At 43.1% G+C, this 18,961-nt stretch overlaps 1 protein-coding gene across 4 annotated transcripts in view; it reads left to right on the top strand.

Moving 5' to 3' along the window:
* PLA2G7 (phospholipase A2 group VII) overlaps positions 1 to 18,961 on the top strand; it is a 102,415-nt gene that overhangs the window by 71,527 nt on the left and 11,927 nt on the right. For all 4 annotated transcript variants that reach the window (XM_077488928.1, XM_077488929.1, XM_077488927.1 and 1 more), the window contains exons 7-9: positions 1,501 to 1,614; positions 8,253 to 8,344; positions 15,850 to 16,020. In XM_077488928.1, the coding sequence (XP_077345054.1) occupies positions 1,501 to 1,614; positions 8,253 to 8,344; positions 15,850 to 16,020 (377 nt within the window). The remainder of the gene's footprint in view (positions 1 to 1,500; positions 1,615 to 8,252; positions 8,345 to 15,849; positions 16,021 to 18,961) is intronic.

Below are 18,961 nucleotides of genomic sequence, written 5' to 3' on the forward strand. Positions count from 1 at the left end.
GCATGCGCGAGGCCCCTCTCCTCTCTCCTACTGACCCTGTGACGGGGAGAGGAGGAGGGAGCCCCACGGTGATGTCACGGGCCGCGGCCCGGACTCCAGTAAGTGGGAACAGGATACCTGTCAAAGATGGGTATACTGTCCCCCCTCCCCTCCCGAAAGGTGCCAATTGTGGCACCGAAGGAGGAGGGGAGACAAATGAGCGTAAGTTCCACTTTTGGGTGGAACTCCGCTTTAATAACTACCAACCATCTGCTGTAGTGGAGGACAGGACTTGTAGTTCATTCATTCACAGAACTGTGTGAATGAATGATGCACAGTTTTTAAAATTGTGACAGCAGGTGCAGGGAGAGGATCTCCAGTCCACTCTTTATGGAAGGGGATTTTGGGGGGGGGGGGACTGGGGCACATTAACATGTTAATACCTGTGTACAGGTGTAACAAAAGATGAACGTCACCTTTAACCTTAAATATCCATCCCCTGCCTGCCATTGTCTAGGCAAGAATGATATCACCCTGCTCCTGCAGCTTGCTGGGATATCCACGTCAGGTATTCAAGAGGGCATCACACAGCCTCTCGAGGAGAGAGGACCTGGTTGTGTGTTATCAGGGGGCTGGCTGAAGGACCAGGAGGAGACAGCCATCTCCAGATGACAGCCTAAGACCTGGTGTGCAACAGCAGTGCGGTGGATCACTATAAAAACTATATTACCAAATGTATTGGGACACCTGCCTTTACACGCACAAACTTTAATGGAATCCCAGCCTTGGTCCATAAGGTTCAATATTGAGTTGGCCCACCCTTTGCAGCCACAACAGCTTCAATTCTTCTGGGAAGGTTGTCCACAAGATTTAGGAGCTTGTCTATGGGAATGTTTGACTATTCTTCGATAGAGGCACATTTTGTAAGGTCAGGCGCTGATGTTTGATAAGAAGGCCTGGCTCTCAGTATCTTCTCTGATTCATCCCAAAGGTGTTCTATCGGGTTGAGGCCAGGACTCTGTGTAGGCCAGTCAAGTTCCTCCACCCCAAACTCACTCATCCATGTCTTTATGGACCTTGCTTTGTGCACTGGTCCAAATCATTTGGTGGAGGGAGGATTATGGTGTGGGATTTTTTTTTCAGGGGTTGGGCTTGGCCCCAGTGAAGGGAACACTTAAGGCGTCAGCATACCAAGACATTTTTGGACAACTTCATGCTCCTAACTTTGTGGGAACAGTTTGGGGATAGCCCCTTCCTGTTCCAACATGACTGGCTTGCCATCAGTAAAATAGAGGAGTCAGACAATCATAGACAAACCTCACAGACTGAGTTATAGAACACCATGCCAGTAATTAGACATTAATGCACTTATATTAAATACTTCTGGGAGCATTGCTAATGTTACATATATTACAATTTCAAAGAGCTAGGATCCTTTACTAATTGTTATCTTTATAACTGTGCTATGTTCTTTTATAAATTAATTCATGTGGATCATTATCCTCGGCTTCATATCTGTAGGTACAGAAGAGGGCAGATGAATGCATCAGGGCTCTGGACCTTGTGCTGGATATCAATGCTGGCAAACCAGTAACCAACGCATTACCATCCAATTTTGACTGGCTTCTATTGAAGGTGGGTACATTGAAGGCATAGGCACTAACGTAAAGAATTGTACAAGCACCTTCCTACCTGGGGCCAGTGTCACTGAGCCTTGATGGACAAATGCAGTTGCTTTTAACATGAGACTCTTGAGATTATTCACTGACATTTTGGCATGTAGTTGACCTCATTCTTACCTGCATTTGGCCTTCTTCAAGCTGCTTTTGCATTTCAATAGACTAGTATTGGAAGAGAAACAGTTCTGAAGTGCACAAAAAAATCCATTAAGACTCTTGGAGGTTTTTCATGATGAGCCAATACTGATTTTTGTGTAGCTTATACATTCATGTTTCTGTATCACAGAAACCAAGTCCTTAAAATTACCTGAACTACAATTTCAAATAAGTTCTGGTTGCTGTTTGATAATTGATGTAAAGTTCAAATAATATACAAAAGACCATTTGGGAACAGTGTTTAAAATGGTTCAGCTTGGGAATGAACAGGAAGCTCTGTGCAGAGCTATTACTATTCGTTCATTCTGTGTGGCTGAAGCTGCAGAGATGGAGACTGAGGGCTGTGTCCTCAATTCTTTATCCCAAAAGTGAGACATCATGGTGTCTGTTTAGACATCTTATATTGTGCCAAAGCCCCCCAACAGGGCTGATAAAAAATAAAACTACTCACACCATCCACTACCCTACTGACACCATTGACTATCCTACTGACATACATTTCTGCTCTACTGACACTCTTTTCTGCCCTATTAATAAAGTCCATTGCCCTACTGACACCATTGACTGCCCTACTGACAGCCTCCAATTCCCTACATAGATAATTAATTTAGGACAACAGGGCTGGTCATATTATCTTACAAATATTATTATATGCAAACTATAGATGGGGGGAAAAAAAAAAAAGAAACCTTAAAATTTCACTTTTTGTTCAGTGTTCATTTTAAAAAATTTTTTACTGTCGATAAACCATATAAATCTTATTCTATATTTTTGTTTAACCACCTCAATACCCGCCACTTTCACCCCCTTCCTGGCCAGACCAATTTTCAGCTTTCAGAGCTGTCACACTTTGAATGACAATTGCGCGGTCAGGCAATGCTGTACCCCAATTACCTATACATGTCTTCCCTGTGAGGAGATGCCGCTGATCGGCTCGTCTCCCCTCACACTCTGTCAGTGTGAGGTGAGCCAATAAACGCCATCTCCTTGTTTACATCTGATTGGCTGTGATTTGGACCCAGCCGATCACATGGGTAAAGGTCACAGCACGCCTGCAATTGCTGAGCTGCATGCAATTGCGGCTAAACTGGGCGCCATATGACGTCGTCCCAGAACAAGAGCCGCCCTGCTGTCATTTGTCTATAGGTGGGTGGGAGACAGTTAAAATTGCACTACAATTTAGAACTTGGTACAAAGAGTTGCAAAGTTCCAAATTAAATTAAAACATTTTTCAATTTAGTGGTTTTATTTATATATTTTTTTAATAAAATTAAAAACTAAAAATGTAAATATGAATTGTTAGAAAAATAGAAATCTTCAGGAAAATAATAGGTAAGAGGAGAAGGAGAAGAACAACTTGACTAAGGCTTATTAGGGTAAACAAAGGGGTTAAATAGGAACACATTTTATTTAAAAATCAAATACGTTGTAGGTTTCATTAAGGCCTCATGCACACGAGACGCAGTTAAACGCGCGTTCAGACGCAGTTGGACAGTTTTTTCAACTGCCCCTGAACTCATTCAATGTTATCCTATGTGTCCATGCACACAGTCTCGGTTTTTTCCGTTTTTATGCAGTTGCGTTTAGTCTCGTTTTTCCAGAAGCAAAAAAATGCGTTCAGAAACAAAAATGTCCACGTTTCAGATGCAAAACGCCGCTACCGCGTTTATCCGCGTTTGCGTTTATATGTGTTTTTAAAGGTCACCTTTTTTTTTACATTAAAAATCTCAAAAATGATTGCAAATGATGAAAAACCATTAGAAAAATATTTTAAACAATTGCAATTGCAAGTGGACAATCCACAACTTGTGGCAAGTGACATGGCAGGTGGCAAGTGACGTGGCAAGTGGACAATCCACAACTTGTGGCAAGTGACATGGCAGGTGGCAAGTGATGTGGCAAGTGGACAATCCACAACTTGTGGCAATCGACGTGGCAGGTGAAGTGGCAAGTGACGTGGAAAGTGGACAATCCACAACTTGTGGCAGGTGACGTGGCAAGTGACCTGGCAGGTGACGCGGCAAGTGACCTGGCAGGTGACGTGGCAAGTGGAAAATCAACAACTTGTGGCAGGTGACTGGCATGTGACGTGGCAAGTGGACAATCCATAACTTGTGGCAGGTGACGTGGCAAGTGGACAATCCACTTGTGGCAGGGGACGTGGCAAGTGACGTGGCAAGTGGACAATCCACTTGTGGCAGGGGATGTGGCAAGTGACGTGGCGAGTGGACAATCCACAACTTGTGTCAGGTGACGTGGCAAGTGGACAATCCACAACTTGTGGCAGGTGATGTGGCAAGTGATGTGGCAAGTGGACAATCCACTTGTGGCAGGTGACGTGGCAGGGGACGTGGCAAGGGACGTGGCAAGTGGACAATCCACAACTTGTGGCAAGTGATGTGGCAAGTGGACAATCCACTTGTGGCAGGTGACGCGGCAGGGGACGTGGCAAGTGGACAATCCACAACTTGTGGCAGGTGACGTGGCAGGTGATGTGGCAAGTGATGTGGCAGGTGATGTGACAAGTGGACAATCCACATCTTGTGGCAAGTGATGTGGCAGCTGACGTGGCAAGTGACGTGGCAAGTGGACAATCCAAAACTTGTGGCAGGTGACGTGGCAAGTGACGTGGCAAGTGGACTATCCACATCTCGTGGCAAGTGACGTGGCAGGTGATGTGGCAAGTGACGTGGCAAGTGGACAATCCACAACTTGTGGCAGGTGATGTGGCAAGTGATGTGGCAGGTGATGTGACAAGTGGACAATTCACATCTTGTGGCAAGTGACGTGGCAGCTGACGTAGCAAGTGGACAATCCAAAACTTGTGGCAAGTGACGTGACAGGTGACGTGGCAAGTGGACAATCCACAGCTTGTGGCAAGTGACATGGCAGGTGGCAAGTGATGTGGAAAGTGGACAATCCACAACTTGTGACAGGTGACGTGGCAAGTGATGTGGCAGGTGATGTGGCAAGTCACGTGGCAAGTGGAAATCCACAACTTGTGGCAGGTGATGTGGCTGGTGACGTGGCAAGTGGACAATCCACAACTTGTGGCAGGTGGCATGGCAGGTGACATGGAAAGTGGACAATCCACATCTTGTGGCAAGTGACGTGGCAGGTGATGTGGCAAGTGACGTGGCAAGTGGACAATCCACAACTTGTGGCAGGTGATGTGGCAGGTGACGTGGCAAGTGGACAATCCACTTGTGGCAGGTGACGTGGCAGGGGAAGTGGCAAGGGACTTGGCAAGTGGACAATCCACAACTTGTGCCAGGTGATGTGGCAAGTGGACAATCCACTTGTGGCAGGTGACGTGGCAGGGGACGTGGCAAGTGGACAATCCACAACTTGTGGCAGGTGACGTGCCAGGTGATGTGGCAAGTGATGTGGCAGGTGATGTGACAAGTGGACAATCCACATCTTGTGGCAAGTGACGTGGCAGCTGACGTGGCAAGTGACGTGGCAAATGGAAAATCCAAAACTTGTGGCAGGTGACGTGGCAAGTGACGTGGCAGGTGGTGTGGCAAGTCACGTGGCAAGTGGACAATCCACATCTCGTGGCAAGTGACGTGGCAGGTGATGTGGCAAGTCACGTGGCAAGTGGACAATCCACAACTTGTGGCAGGTGATGTGGCTGGTGACATGGCAAGTGGACAATCCACAGCTTGTGGCAGGTGGCATGGCAGATGACGTGGAAAGTGGACAATCCACATCTCGTGGCAAGTGACGTGGCAGGTGATGTGGCAAGTGACGTGGCAAGTGGACAATCCACAACTTGTGGCAGGTGATGTGGCAAGTGGACAATCCCCAACTTGTGGCAAGTGACATGGCAAGTGGACAATCCAAAACTTGTGGCAGGTGACGTGGCAAGTGACGTGGCAGGTGATGTGGAAAGTCACGTGGCAAGTGGACAATCCACAACTTGTGGCAGGTGCCGTGGCAAGTGACACGCTAAATACAAGTACACTGCAGCTCTCACAGCTGCTGCTACTCACTCTGGTCTCACAAAATTTCTGAAATAGTTAATTTTTGAGCTGGGGAGGGTCTATGATGTTAGCTTAACTAAACGCTTCTAGACGCAAACGCGGTAAAACGCCGCTAAATCGCGGTAAAAATCGCGGCAAAACGCGCGTTTCTAAACGCCGGTTTCAACATGTGTCCAGCAGCGTTTGCATCTGCGTCTCGTGTGCATGAAGCCTAACTTGTAATTTGTAAAAGCAAACCACACTGGCCTCAAGTAACACTTTTTGAGGGGTGGGTGCTCCGCTAAACAGTGACACCACATACATCAAACATTGAAAAAAGCCAGCACAACAATATTCCGGAATGAACATTTACTGAGGTGCCAAATTGTCAAAACGCCCCCCTAATATATGGTCAGTATGTAGAAAAGCAAAGATAAGGGGTGGTGGCCATATGTTACCTGACCTATGCAGATGGAAGCTCATCCCTTTGATCAGTAGATAATGAAAGAGAGTAGATACAAAAGTAACCATGTTACTTTGCATACTTATCTGGGGGTTAAACACTGTGGCCTCCCTCTTTTTTACACTTGCGATTGGGACACGGTGGATAAAAATATGCAGCTGAGAGTCCTTTTTACCACCCCCAACTACTTCCTCTTAAAGGAGATGCAAACTCTTGTGGTTTTTCACCTTAATGCATCTATGCATTAAGGTGAAGAACCTTCTGTGCTGCAGTTCTCATTGGATAGATTGATAGGAGCAGGAGCAATTGGCTCCAACTGCTTTCAATCGCATCCAGTGACACGGGAGCTAGGGGACGGTCAGAGTCCTGCTGCCTGTGTCAATGGACGCAGCAGCAGCACTCGGGAGAGTGCCCCCATGGAAAGTGGCTCTCCGTAGGGGCACTCGATGCAGAGGAGGCACCAGGAGGGCCGCAGGAGAACCCCAGAAAAGGAGGACTGGGGTCGCTCTGTGCACAACCCTTGCACAGAGCAGGTAAGTATGACATGTTTGTAAAGTTTTTTTTTTTTTTTTTTTTAAATGACAATCAAATGACTGCTGCAAAGGCAGCAGACAGGGGTGTACATATGCTATGGCATGGCAAAATGTATCCCCACTGTCAGCCCCATTGACAGCTACTATATTTACAGAACAAACCCTGGCTGCCATTTTGAAGGTTTTTTTTTTTTTTTTTTTTGACCATGTGTAGTACACCCAGTGTCCACAGCTGGTTAAAATGCAGCAAAATACATAAAACATGCTTTTTAAAAAGATTACAGTGTTATTCGGGCCTCCAAATCAGATTTTAACACTTTTATCTAAAATAAAGTTTGACACACACCATATAAGATAAGGTACTAGGACCTATATGATTGGCCAAAATCTTCCATGTATGTGATGTTTGGGAAATGTCGCAGGGGAGTGGGAGAAATAAGGCTAAGAGACGTATATATATATATATATATATATATATATATATATATATATATATATATATATATATATATATATATATATATATATATATATATTTTTTTTTTTTTTAAGCAAAAGTAGCTGAAGCTGCTTCCACTTTGTGCATAGGTGATCTGGCAGGGAAAACATGGCTTTGTTTTCACAAAGTTGAAGAGCTACTGGTTGATAAAACCTTAGCTATGTGATAAAAACAATAGTGAGAGAGTGGCATTCTTTCTGGTTGCCATATTTTATTTTTATTTTTTCCCAAAAGAAATTTTATTGTAAATGTTGCATACAACTTACAGTTCAACACAACGACACAGTACGGTGGTGATAAAGTAGATTAATAACCAAGGTACAATGTATGAAACAACGAACATATCTATGATTTAAGGCAAATACCATCGTAAGAGACGAGGGTTATAGTCAAAAAGGCTAGAATGTATTAATGGTCAACCAGACTAAAATTCCAACTGCTTTCACTAGTAGAACAAAATGAATACAGGCCAGGGCCCGTGTAACGAACACAGTTGTGGGTCTGCCTGTGAGGTAACCGAAAAAAAAAAAAACTTTATTGACATAGAGAATAAGGGTAGTTTGACAGTAAATATTTACTGCTGAAGTGTCGGGGGGGGATGTGGGGGTGCGGTCACGGACCACTAGCAACCCCTCTTTGAGAGCTGCCCTAGAAGAAGCTTGTATCCAAGCCAAAAAAAAAAAAGGGGGGGGGGGTGTAGGAAGTGAAGGGACATGGTGGGGAGCCGGGATTGAAGAGTGCAGGGGGGACACCTACAATAGGGTGCTTGTGCCTATCATATTCATGTTTGAGCAAAATATGTTGCCGAAGCCAGGGGAAATCAATTTTGCTTAAATCATGCCTGAAGAAGATAAGGGGGTTTATGCTAAGTCTTCGTTATGCTTTTGGTATCTGGGGCTGCGTCCTCTCATTGGGCGAGCAAAAGTCTATATTCATCAGACTGGTTGCCATATTTATGTTTAGCTTTTTTTGTTTTAGGACTCCATTGACATACAGAGGGTGGCAGCAATAGGACACTCCTTTGGGGGAGCTACAGCAATCAAAGCACTTGGGAGGGATTCACGATTCAGGTAAGGACATGCCTGTGTCTTATCAGTTTTCTTAATTTTTGGGGGAAATAAGAACTTGCAAGAGGTAGATGTTGTTACCATCATCCATCAATTATCAGCTGAGCTCTATTAATTATTGGGGGATGTTAAGACTTGGTTCACACTTCTGCGGGTGTGAAAACTTCAGCGATTCCGCAACCACCAGCAGTAAAAACGCACAGGGGCGCCATTGATTCTGAATGGCACCCCCGCATATTCAAAACTGCAGTGCGTGTGCTTGAACCACAGGGAAAACTGCATGGTCAAAAAGACGTTTTTGAAAAGGTGCATGAACCTTTTTTTATTTATTTTTTTCAGAAACGCATAGATGTGTACCTAGCATACAACTCCAACCTTACCTTCTTGCACAGTTGTGCAGGCTCTCTTCCTGTACTGAATTTGCTTGATCTCTTTTTTTTTTTTTTTTTTTGCCTGCACATAGCGTGCATCTCACAATAAGACAAATAAGGATTTTATCTGGTACTCTGTTTAATGAAAACCCTGCTTTAATTTTTTATTACAGGCTGACAAATGCATAACAATAAAAAAAAACAACAACTTTTTTCTAATACTATAATTGTATCCAACAATTACAAATGATATACTTATTGCACTGCAGAAGCCACTGCAGCCTGAACATGGCAGAGTTCATCTGCAGACTGAAGGCTTCTATTTTCTTAAAGAGGAAGTATACCCTGATGAGTTCACTTCCACTTTGATTCCCTGCAAAGGTAAAGCATAATGGACTACTATGCATCGCATAGTAGTCCATTATGTGTCACTTACCTGACACAGGAGCCAGCGAAGTCACCGCTGTCCCCTTGTGTACGGAGCCTCCATCTTCTTGGTAGGTCTCGCTGCTCTGGCGCGGTCATTCGATGAAGCTGCAATGACGTCACTCCCGCGCATGCGCACGGGAGTCGCCACTCGCGGCATATTACTGTTGACAGCGGCACGCTCAGTGCGCTCAGAGGAAACCTATAAAAATTCAATGCAAACAGGTCCTCCATTGGCAGCTAAAATTGGACTTGTATGGGTCACATGCTAGGTTAAACCTGGCACTATGTAGTGTGAAATAATGGCCTCCCATATGTCCAGTATTACAATTTATATAGCACCCCTACAGGATAAAAAAAGCATATAGCACACCAGCAATCGCTTCACTGGTCCTTGGAATTTCAGTGAAGTTATTCTTTAACACACATTTTAAATATTTAGGAATAGCTATTAAAACACACAAATCCAAAAGACTTTTTCCCCATAAGTGAAAAACCACAAGCCTGTATTGCTTTTTTACTTTTGGTATCCTAATTACAGATTTAAGTGACTCTTGTTCAATTAACAACCTCAATTTTGAAGGCCCTGAAACACAGAGGGGTTATGTACTTATGGACCTTGTCAGGGCTTTGAGGGATGCTATAGGTCAGTGGTTCTTAACCCTATCCTCAAGTACCCCCAGCAAGCCCTGTTTGCATATTTTTCTTTATCTTGCACAGTTGCTTTAAATCAGTCAATGGTTTGGTATTTTGCACAGCTATTTTATCTAAGAGAAATTCCCAAAACATGGCCTGTTGGGGGTACTTGAGGACAGAGTTGAGAACCGCTGCTATAGGCCATACTTCAAGGAGGCTACTCCTTAATAGGCCCAACCCCTAATTCCTAGATCCCGGTTACCGGATAGAGGTCCTCTTTGGCATAAACTTCCAACCACTGGAAGACTGATGATTTCTTGTCCTTTGGAGAATTTTTACTTTTAGGCTTCTTTTAAAGCAGGGGTCCCCAAACTGCGGCCCGGGGGCCAGATGCGGCACTTTGCTTGCTTTTATGCGGCCCTTGGAGCACTGTTTCAACAATGGGACATAATCCCCCCCACCCACACCAATGATGGGGGTCCAATGACACCAAAGATGGGGCACAATTCCTTCCAGAGAGACAAATGATGAACCATTATATATATATATATATATATATATATATATATATATATATATATATATATATATATATATATATTATATACACATATCATTTTTTATTTTATTTTTCTCACAGATGTCAGGACCTTTTCTACTCCCAGTGACCCCTTAAATTTGAAGAACAGTAAACTGACCCTTTGTTTAGAAGGTTTGGAGACCCATGTCTTAACCACTTCCCACCCGGCCATAGCATATATACGGCCGGGTGGGAGCCGTCTACTCCTGATAGGACATTCAGGAACGTCCTTCAGAAGTAGCGGGATCGCGCGCGCAGCGGCGCGATCCCGATGTGCTCGTGTCACCCGGACACGGCACATCTCAGATCGGCAGGAGGGCTCTGTGATTGGCCCTCCTGATCACATGATGACCGTGTCCAATCACGGCCGTTATGTGATGTAAACAAACAGCCGGTTGCTAGGCAATCAGCTCTCCTCTCCTCACACAGAAGTCATCGCTGAGGAGAGGAGAGGAGAGCAGAACGCTGCAGCCGGCTGATGATCAGTGAGTATGAGCTGTTTTTTACAGCTTTTTACTCACTGATCATCAGTCTAGTGTCAACACACAACACACCACACAGTACAAACGCAGTCCCCACACATGTCCCCAAAACACACATGTCCCCAAAACATACATGTCCCCAAATAATAAAAACACATGTCCCTAATAATAAAAACATGTCCCCCACATATGTCCCACTAAAATCACATGTCCCAATGATTATCTGCACACATATGTACGTGATCACCTGCACACATATGTACATGATCATTTGCGTACATATGTCCGTGATCACACAAACCAATTATTATACACTTAACGGAATTTTTTTTACCAAAAACATGTAGCAGAATACATTTTGGCTTAAATTTATGACAAAATTTGATTTTATTGGATTTCTTTTCAAATAGAAAAAAGAAAATATATTGTTTTTTTTTTTTCCAAATTTCCCCTTTTTTTTGCTCTTATATCGCAAAAAATAAAAAACTGAGTCGTGAATAAATAACACCAAAATAAAGCTCTATTTGTGCGAACAAAATTATGATAATTTCATTTGGGTACAGTGTAGCATGACCGCGCAATTGTCACTGAAAGCGCTAGAGCGATGAAAGCTGAAAATTGGGCTGGGAAGGAAGGGGGTGAAAGTGCCCCGTATTGTAGTGGTTAAAGGATTGCCCTTCCTTTTGAGTCATATTCCTAGGTGGTGTGTACTTTACAAACAAAGCCAAGAATAAATCCAAGCAAAAGACCAGGCTTACTTACCGACCAGCCCACAGACAACCAAATTGACAGTATGCGTTAAAAACAGGGGTTTAGTCTGCACGCATTTGCAAATGCATGTGTAAACTACAGAGCCTTGCCAAGGCACCCTGATATCTGTAGTCCCTATCACTAATGAGTGACCCCACAGTGGAGGCACAAGTATTCTGATGGATAGGCAGAGGGCAGATGGTCTGAAGTATCACTGTGTATTGGTCAGGCAACACGCTTACACCTTGCAGCCATTGAGCTATATGCTGGGTGCTCGGTGTGCTCCTGAACCTTTTTAGGAAGGGGTGGGGTTCCCCTTTGGACCATCTGCCCTCCACATATCCAACAGAATACCTCCACTGTGGGTTCTAGGGACTACAGCTACCGGGGTGCCTTGGCAAGGCTCTGTAGCTTATGGTCGGTAATTAAGGCTTTGTTTGTATCTTATGTGCCCTTCAATGCTGCTTACTGTAATGGCCAGCTATAGGTGGGAACAGTGATGCCCTTTTTTTTTTTTTGTATCTGTGTGTATTTTTTTATATATATATTTTTTTTTTTTTGCAAATATAAGTTTATTTATGAAAACTGTGCCCAACACGGGCTTGTGCAAGACAATAAACACAACATTTTTGAAAACAAAGGGGGAAACATGGGAAATACAAAGTGGATTTGTCATACATATAGAGGGAGAGGCAGATATGTTATAAATCACATATTTAACACAGATCAAATGGGTAATCCAGCTCAAGTTTTATAACCGGCCGGCAAGTATTAGATCCTCTGTTGGAGAGTAGGATGGACATTACCAGCCTACGTCTCTTCTGCCTTTTTCTTCCCTCTCCCCCTAGCTTCTCATTTCCCCAGGCGAGGTTCGGTGTTTATTTTACCCCTTGAAGGATGCTGGCTTATAGTCTTAATATTTAAGACAATGCTGAAATATACAGTGGCAAGAAAAGTATGTGAACCCCTTGGCAATAACTGGTTGTCTGCAGCAGTTTGCCATAAAATGCGATCTGATCCTCCCAAAAAAAAAAAAAAAAAAAAAAAAAAACACAATGTGCTTAAAGTGATTGTAAACCCACGAACAAAACAAAAAAAAATGACAAAGGCATAATCAGCTAGTATGCTATGCATGCCAGCTCATTATGTATTACTTATCTTAGATTGAAGCCACCGCAGCAATCCTTGTACACCGCTCCGGCCCGCACATATGTGCCGCTGCTTCTGTGTGCATGTGCCAATGCCATCGGGACATGCAGATACAGGGGATATCTCCTAAACTGTGCAGGTTTAGGAGATATCCTGGGTAGCTATAGGTAAGCCTTATTATTAATAGGTTTACCTGTAGCAAAAAGTGGTTGAAGGGGTTTATAACCATTTTAAGCTGAAAAAGCACAAACAATTCTAATTTCTCTTGTCTTTATGGAACACATCCATTAAACATTCACAGTTACTGAAGAAAATATAAGTGAACCCATAGACTAATTATTTCAGCCAAAGCTAATTGAAGTCAGTAGTTTGCACACCTGAAGTCCAAATAATGAAATCAGTTCGGAAGTGTTTAATCTCTCGTTCACATTGGAGCGAAATTTCATGCGATTTGAGCCCCACCCTGTTGTTGGAAATGGCACTTTTCAAATCAGTGTGATGCCGACTTTGCGGTGCCACATTGATTTGAAAAAATAGTTCCTGCACTACTTTTGGCAATTTTTGGGTGCAACTTGCATAGACATCTGTGCATAAAGCCGCATGGATGTCTTCAAGGTCCCACGTTAAGTCGCACTGACATGCAGCTTTGGAATAGTGCGATTTCAGGTGAAGTTGCACAATTTCAAAGCCGCATTCAGTGTGCACGAGGACTTAAAAGCTACTTTGATTAAAAGACACTCAAACATTTTAGGACTGCTGTTCATAAGAAGCATCAGCTGATGTGAACCATACTTCACAAAAAGTAGCTCTCTGAAGACATACAATCAAGAGTAGATCTGCAGGAGGCTGGAAAGGGATACCAAAGCAATCTCAAAGTGTTGGGCATCCATCAGCCGACAGACAAATTGTCTGTCTATAAATGGACACCGTTTGGTACTGTGGCTACTCTTTCTAGAACCTGGGTGTCCAGCCAAGATGACTCCTAAGGCTCAATGAGGTAAATAAGAACCCAAGAGCAACAGCTAAAGAGCAGAGGACATTGCTGGAACTGGCAAACATCCCTGTTCATGAGTCTACAATATGCAAGTCTTTGAACAGGCCAGCGCATGGCAGAACACCACAAAGGACGTGGCTGCTCTCCAAAAAAAAACATTGCTGCACTCCTGAAGTTTGTCATAGTGAACTTTGGCCGACTACACCATTACTGGAAAAGCATTTTGTGGACCGATGAAATAATAGTTGAATTGTTCAGGAAGAATACTCAGCACTATGTATGGTGCAAAAAGGGTATACCAACATCAAAACATCACCCCAACTATGAAGTATGGTGGAGGGAACATGATTTGTGCTTGCTTCAGGGCCTGGACCACTTGCCATCATCGAGGGGAAAATGAACTCCCATGTTTAAGAAAATATCCTACAGGATGTCTGTATGCCTGCTGAAGCTTAGTAGAAGTCGGGTGATGCAGCAGGACAATGATCCCAAGCGTCAAAGTAAATCCACAACATACTAGCCTCAGAAAATGAAAATTCGCCTTTTGGGGTGGTCCGGACCTTAACCCCATAGAGATGGGATGACCCCGAGAGCCGTTCACACCAGACATTCTACAAATGTGTCTGAACTGAAGTAGTTTTGTAAAGAAGAACGGTCAAAAATTTTCCTGAATGTAGTGCGGGTCTGATCCAGTGCTACCGGCCATCTATTAACTCCAAGGGTTCACTTATTTTTTTCCTTCAGCACTGCGAATGTTAAAGACACAAGCAATTAGAATTGGTTGTGTGTTATTAGCTTAAAGCGGAGTTCCGCCAGAAAAAGAAAAAATTAAAAGTCAGCCGCTACAAATACTGCAGCTGCTGACTTTTAATATTAGGACATTTACCTATCCTGGGCGCCCGCGATGTCCTCATCGGAAGTCGACCCGTCCCTTGGCTCCTGGGTGGAGGTGCCCACATCTTCGGTAAGGGAATCAGGAAGTGGAGCCTTACAGCTTCACAGCCAGGTTCCCTACTGCACATGCATGAGTGGCGCTGCGCATCCTCACTGGTCTCAGCCGTCTACTGGGACCTGCCAGGGGACAGAGGAGGGGCCGGACATGGCGTAGATCACTGTGGAATCTGCGCCGATCTATGCCCAGAAGTGGGAGCAAATACTTGTATTAGACAGGTATCTGACCCCCCCCCCCGAAAGGTACCAAATGTAACACCAGGTGGGGGGAGGAATCCGAAAAGCAGAAGTTCCATTTTTGGGTGGAACTCTGCTTTAAGCACATTGTGTTTTTATATGTTTGTCTATTGTTGTGACTTCGATGAGGATCAGATTACATTTTAAGGCAAATTACTGCAGAAAACCCGTTAATTCCAAGGGATTCACATAATTTTTCTTGCCACTTGTAGGCCCCTCAACTAGAAGGGTAACCTCTTTGTATTAAAGTAGCACTGAAGTCTTCTTGTCCACTATAAGACCGCAATACGTGGTTTACCAGCGTTGAAGCTATCAGGCTATCAGTATTTATTTATTTTTTCAGCAGACAATTCATTCTCATAAGAGATCCGAGTGGCTGATTAGCCTCTAGATTGCTTTTAGAAGCAGCAGGAGGGGTCGCCGTCCCTCAAGGGTGCACAATTTTAAAGCTTCACATGTTGATTATCTGTTTACTCAGCGTAACATCATATTTTTATATATATATAATGCAAAAAAATTGGGTTATATATTGCACTTTTTGCTTTAAATTTCATTAGTGTAATTTTTCTAAAAAAAAAATAAAATAAAAAAATAGCATTTGAAAAACCACTGTGCAAATACCATGTGACATAAAAAAAAAAAAACGTACCGTAATTGGGGGTTCTAAGTATTTTTCTAGAAAAAAAATACAGATTTTTACTTCTGAACAAAGTGCCAGAAAAGATTTGGTCCTTAAGTGGTCAACTAGAAGGATAAGATCTTTTGTATTTAAAGTGGAACTGAAGTCTTCTTATAATAGACTTGGAGCAGGCAGGCTATTATTGCAGAAGAGACATGCAGGTAGTACTATGCCCTGTATAAAGAGAACCTCTGTTCCTAATGCAAGAAGTAGTCCAATGACATGTTGATAGTTTGTCTGCTGTCTGTTGTAGATGTGGTGTAGCTCTGGATTCCTGGATGTTCTCTCTCAGAGATGAAATCTTCACTACAATCCACCAGCCAGTTTTATTTGTCAACTCGGAGAAGTTCCAATGGGTGGACAATGTCTTGCTAATGAAGAAGATGGATTCTACCAGGGTGGAGAGGAAGATGATTACCATCAAGTATGTTTACAAACCACTGCAGATATGTATTGACCTGCATTTAGCCACGCCAAAAAAAAGCGCTTCACACAGTTCTAAAGCCCAGTATGTGAATAATATCTCCTATAAATATGCCCTGTGAATATGTGCAAAACAATATAGTCCAAAATCTTCTTCCTCAAATACGTATTGTGATTGTGCAAATTGAGAATGACAGTCACAGCTCTCTGCTCAGAGCAAAGGGGAGAACTGAGCAATCTGCAGTGTTTGATTGCTCACATCTCACTGTAGGCAGAGGGGGGCCAATGCAGCATCAGATCGATTTTACATCCACCTAGATGAGTGTAATTTTTTATACTAATAATAAAAATTATATATATATATATATATAGTGTATATATGGGCTGTTACTGATTAAAATTTTTGTCTTCGATTTAATCCAATTTTTTTTTTAAGCGACTAATTTCAATTAATTATAACGCACATACAGATCCAACTACTTTTAGCTGATCTCCTTGCATTGTAACTCTGCATTAGTCAGTGGTAAAGGTGGTATACACTATATAAATCACCCAACACTAGTTAGTTTCCACAATCCATGACTAAACTTCACAGTTCACACAAATAAGTTTTAAATTCAAACTGTAGCACTGACGTAATATTTTTTTTTTTTCCACAGTAGCGTGACAATCCCTTCACCTCCTGTCTAACTAATCACTCTCACCTTATGGCATGGACCCCTGTCCATGTCATAAGGGTTAACACGGACCATAAACTTCTCTCACGTCTCCTTAGCCCTTGTACACACAGTCGGAGATTCCGACAGAATGTGTCCAATCGGACCGTATTGTCGGATAATCCAACTGTGTGTGGTCTCCATTGGACTGTTTCCGTCGGACTATCCGACGGACCTAGTTTTCCAACTTGTCTATAAAATTTTCTGACAACATGCTCCGATCATGTGTAGCCTACTCAGACGGACAAAGTGCCAGGCATGCTCAGATCAAATTCCTAGACCAAAGCTATTGGCTACTAGCCTGAACGTAGTCCCGTCGTAACTAAATAATGTCTGACCGTGTGTATGCAACAGTTTCGGACAAAATCCAACGGATTTGGTTGTCAGAATGTCCGACCGTGTGTACAAGGGCTAAGATCTCAACAAGGACACCAGGTCATGGGTAGAAAGAAAAGATCTAAGTGCTCACCGCTTAAGTATAAGATTTCATTTTTGTGTTCAAACACAAACTACTCACATAAAGATGATAAAAACACAGCATGTAAAGCCGACAATTGTGTTAGTTCCGTAGGGCAGCAGCGTGTGATGTCATGTGTAGCTCCTCCTCCCGTACGCGTTAAGTTCAATCTGAACTTCAACGTCACCGGACTCCTCAACCCTTCCCTTGTTGGCAGACGGAGGCACTTGGGGAAGGGGGGAGGAGTCAAGTGACGTCACCGGATCTCTGATGGAACACCCTGAAGACCCGGAAGCCAGCGGAAAGAAACAAAATAAAAAACAAACCATTTCTAGCACATAGGTTCTAAATAATTTTATGTATTATTTGGGAAATTAGGAACGGTTGATTAATGATACACATATAAAGCTGCACTGCACCTTAATGATAATGGTATAAAGCCCAGGGTTGTGATCATAAATGTACATTGTGTTCCAACAACTTCTGGAGTCTGAATCCAACAGATTGCAATAAAATTGGGAGTTTAAAAAAAAAAAAGGGATGGGAGCCTGGTCATGTGACCTCTCAAAGTCCTATGATGGGCTTGCTTGTGTTGAAAGCTAACTAAGTTCACAATTTTTCCGCCTTATTCCTGAAGCTCGCCAACTGACAACCCATACAGAGGTAATGGGCAAAGAGCTAAAGGAAGAGTTTGCAGGAGCTTGGCCTGCATTAATGTGTGCATTAATTTATTTTTTAATAAAGGTTAACCTAGCCTTCAACTCGGGCTAAATACCGCAGCCTGCATTTTATGCATAATATTAAAATAGAAAAAACTGCGCTAAACCCAAGGAAATATATCAGAAAAAAACAGCACACACTGAGAGTTCAAAACTTCAAGAGCAAAAAGAAAGTGTAGCGCTAATTACTGCAAACAATATATCAAAGTACTCAAACGGTGATGATATGATAAAATGGTGAATACTGCAAAAAAAATAATGGCGTGTCAATGTGCTCAGACGGTGACAATGTGTAAATAACATCAGTATATGCAATGCTTATCCCAGATCAGAAATCAGTGTACATAAACAAATATACATGCATAAACTGTATAGGAGATAGCCCACAATGATATTACAATAAAAAAAGTCACACGCAGTGAATAGTCCAATCAAGTGATCTGTGATTCAATTTCCCAAAGTTGTGGTGATATAACAGAAAATCCCACACAATGAATAGTCCAGTAAAGTGATCAGTAACTCAATCGCCCAAAATTGTAGACAGAGTGAGTCTTGAATCAATCTCGGTAGCTTCACAGGTAGAAATCGGATAGAGAGATAAAACGCTCTTACCAGATAAGTTGGATACAAGTACCATACGGCAATGTACCATACAGGCTAGAAGTGCTAGACCCACTAGCACACAGGGAGGACGGATCCAGACGATCCAGGCTACAAGGCGGCCATCAGGGAGAGTAGTGCCTATCCACACCAAACGTCTTGTGATGAAAAGTGGTTCTAGCACTTCAAGGCTGTATGATACATTGCCGTATGGTACTTGATATGGTACTGGCGCGCACACACCTGTCTATATAAGGTCCCACATTTAACAATGCATGTCAGAGCACAAACCAACAACCATGAATACAGCTTTTCAGTGGCAGGAACTGGGAGACTAGTCAGGATCGGGGAAAAGATGAATACAGTAATGTAGAGAGACATTCTTGATAAAAACTGCTCCATAGCGCTCTGGACCTCAAACTGGACGAAGGTTCATCTTCCAACAGAACA

Source organism: Lithobates pipiens, unplaced genomic scaffold (assembly GCF_037356315.1).
Source record: "Lithobates pipiens isolate NorthernLeopardFrog02 unplaced genomic scaffold, aLitPip1_a1.2 Scaffold_18, whole genome shotgun sequence".
Lineage (NCBI taxonomy): Eukaryota > Metazoa > Chordata > Amphibia > Anura > Ranidae > Lithobates > Lithobates pipiens.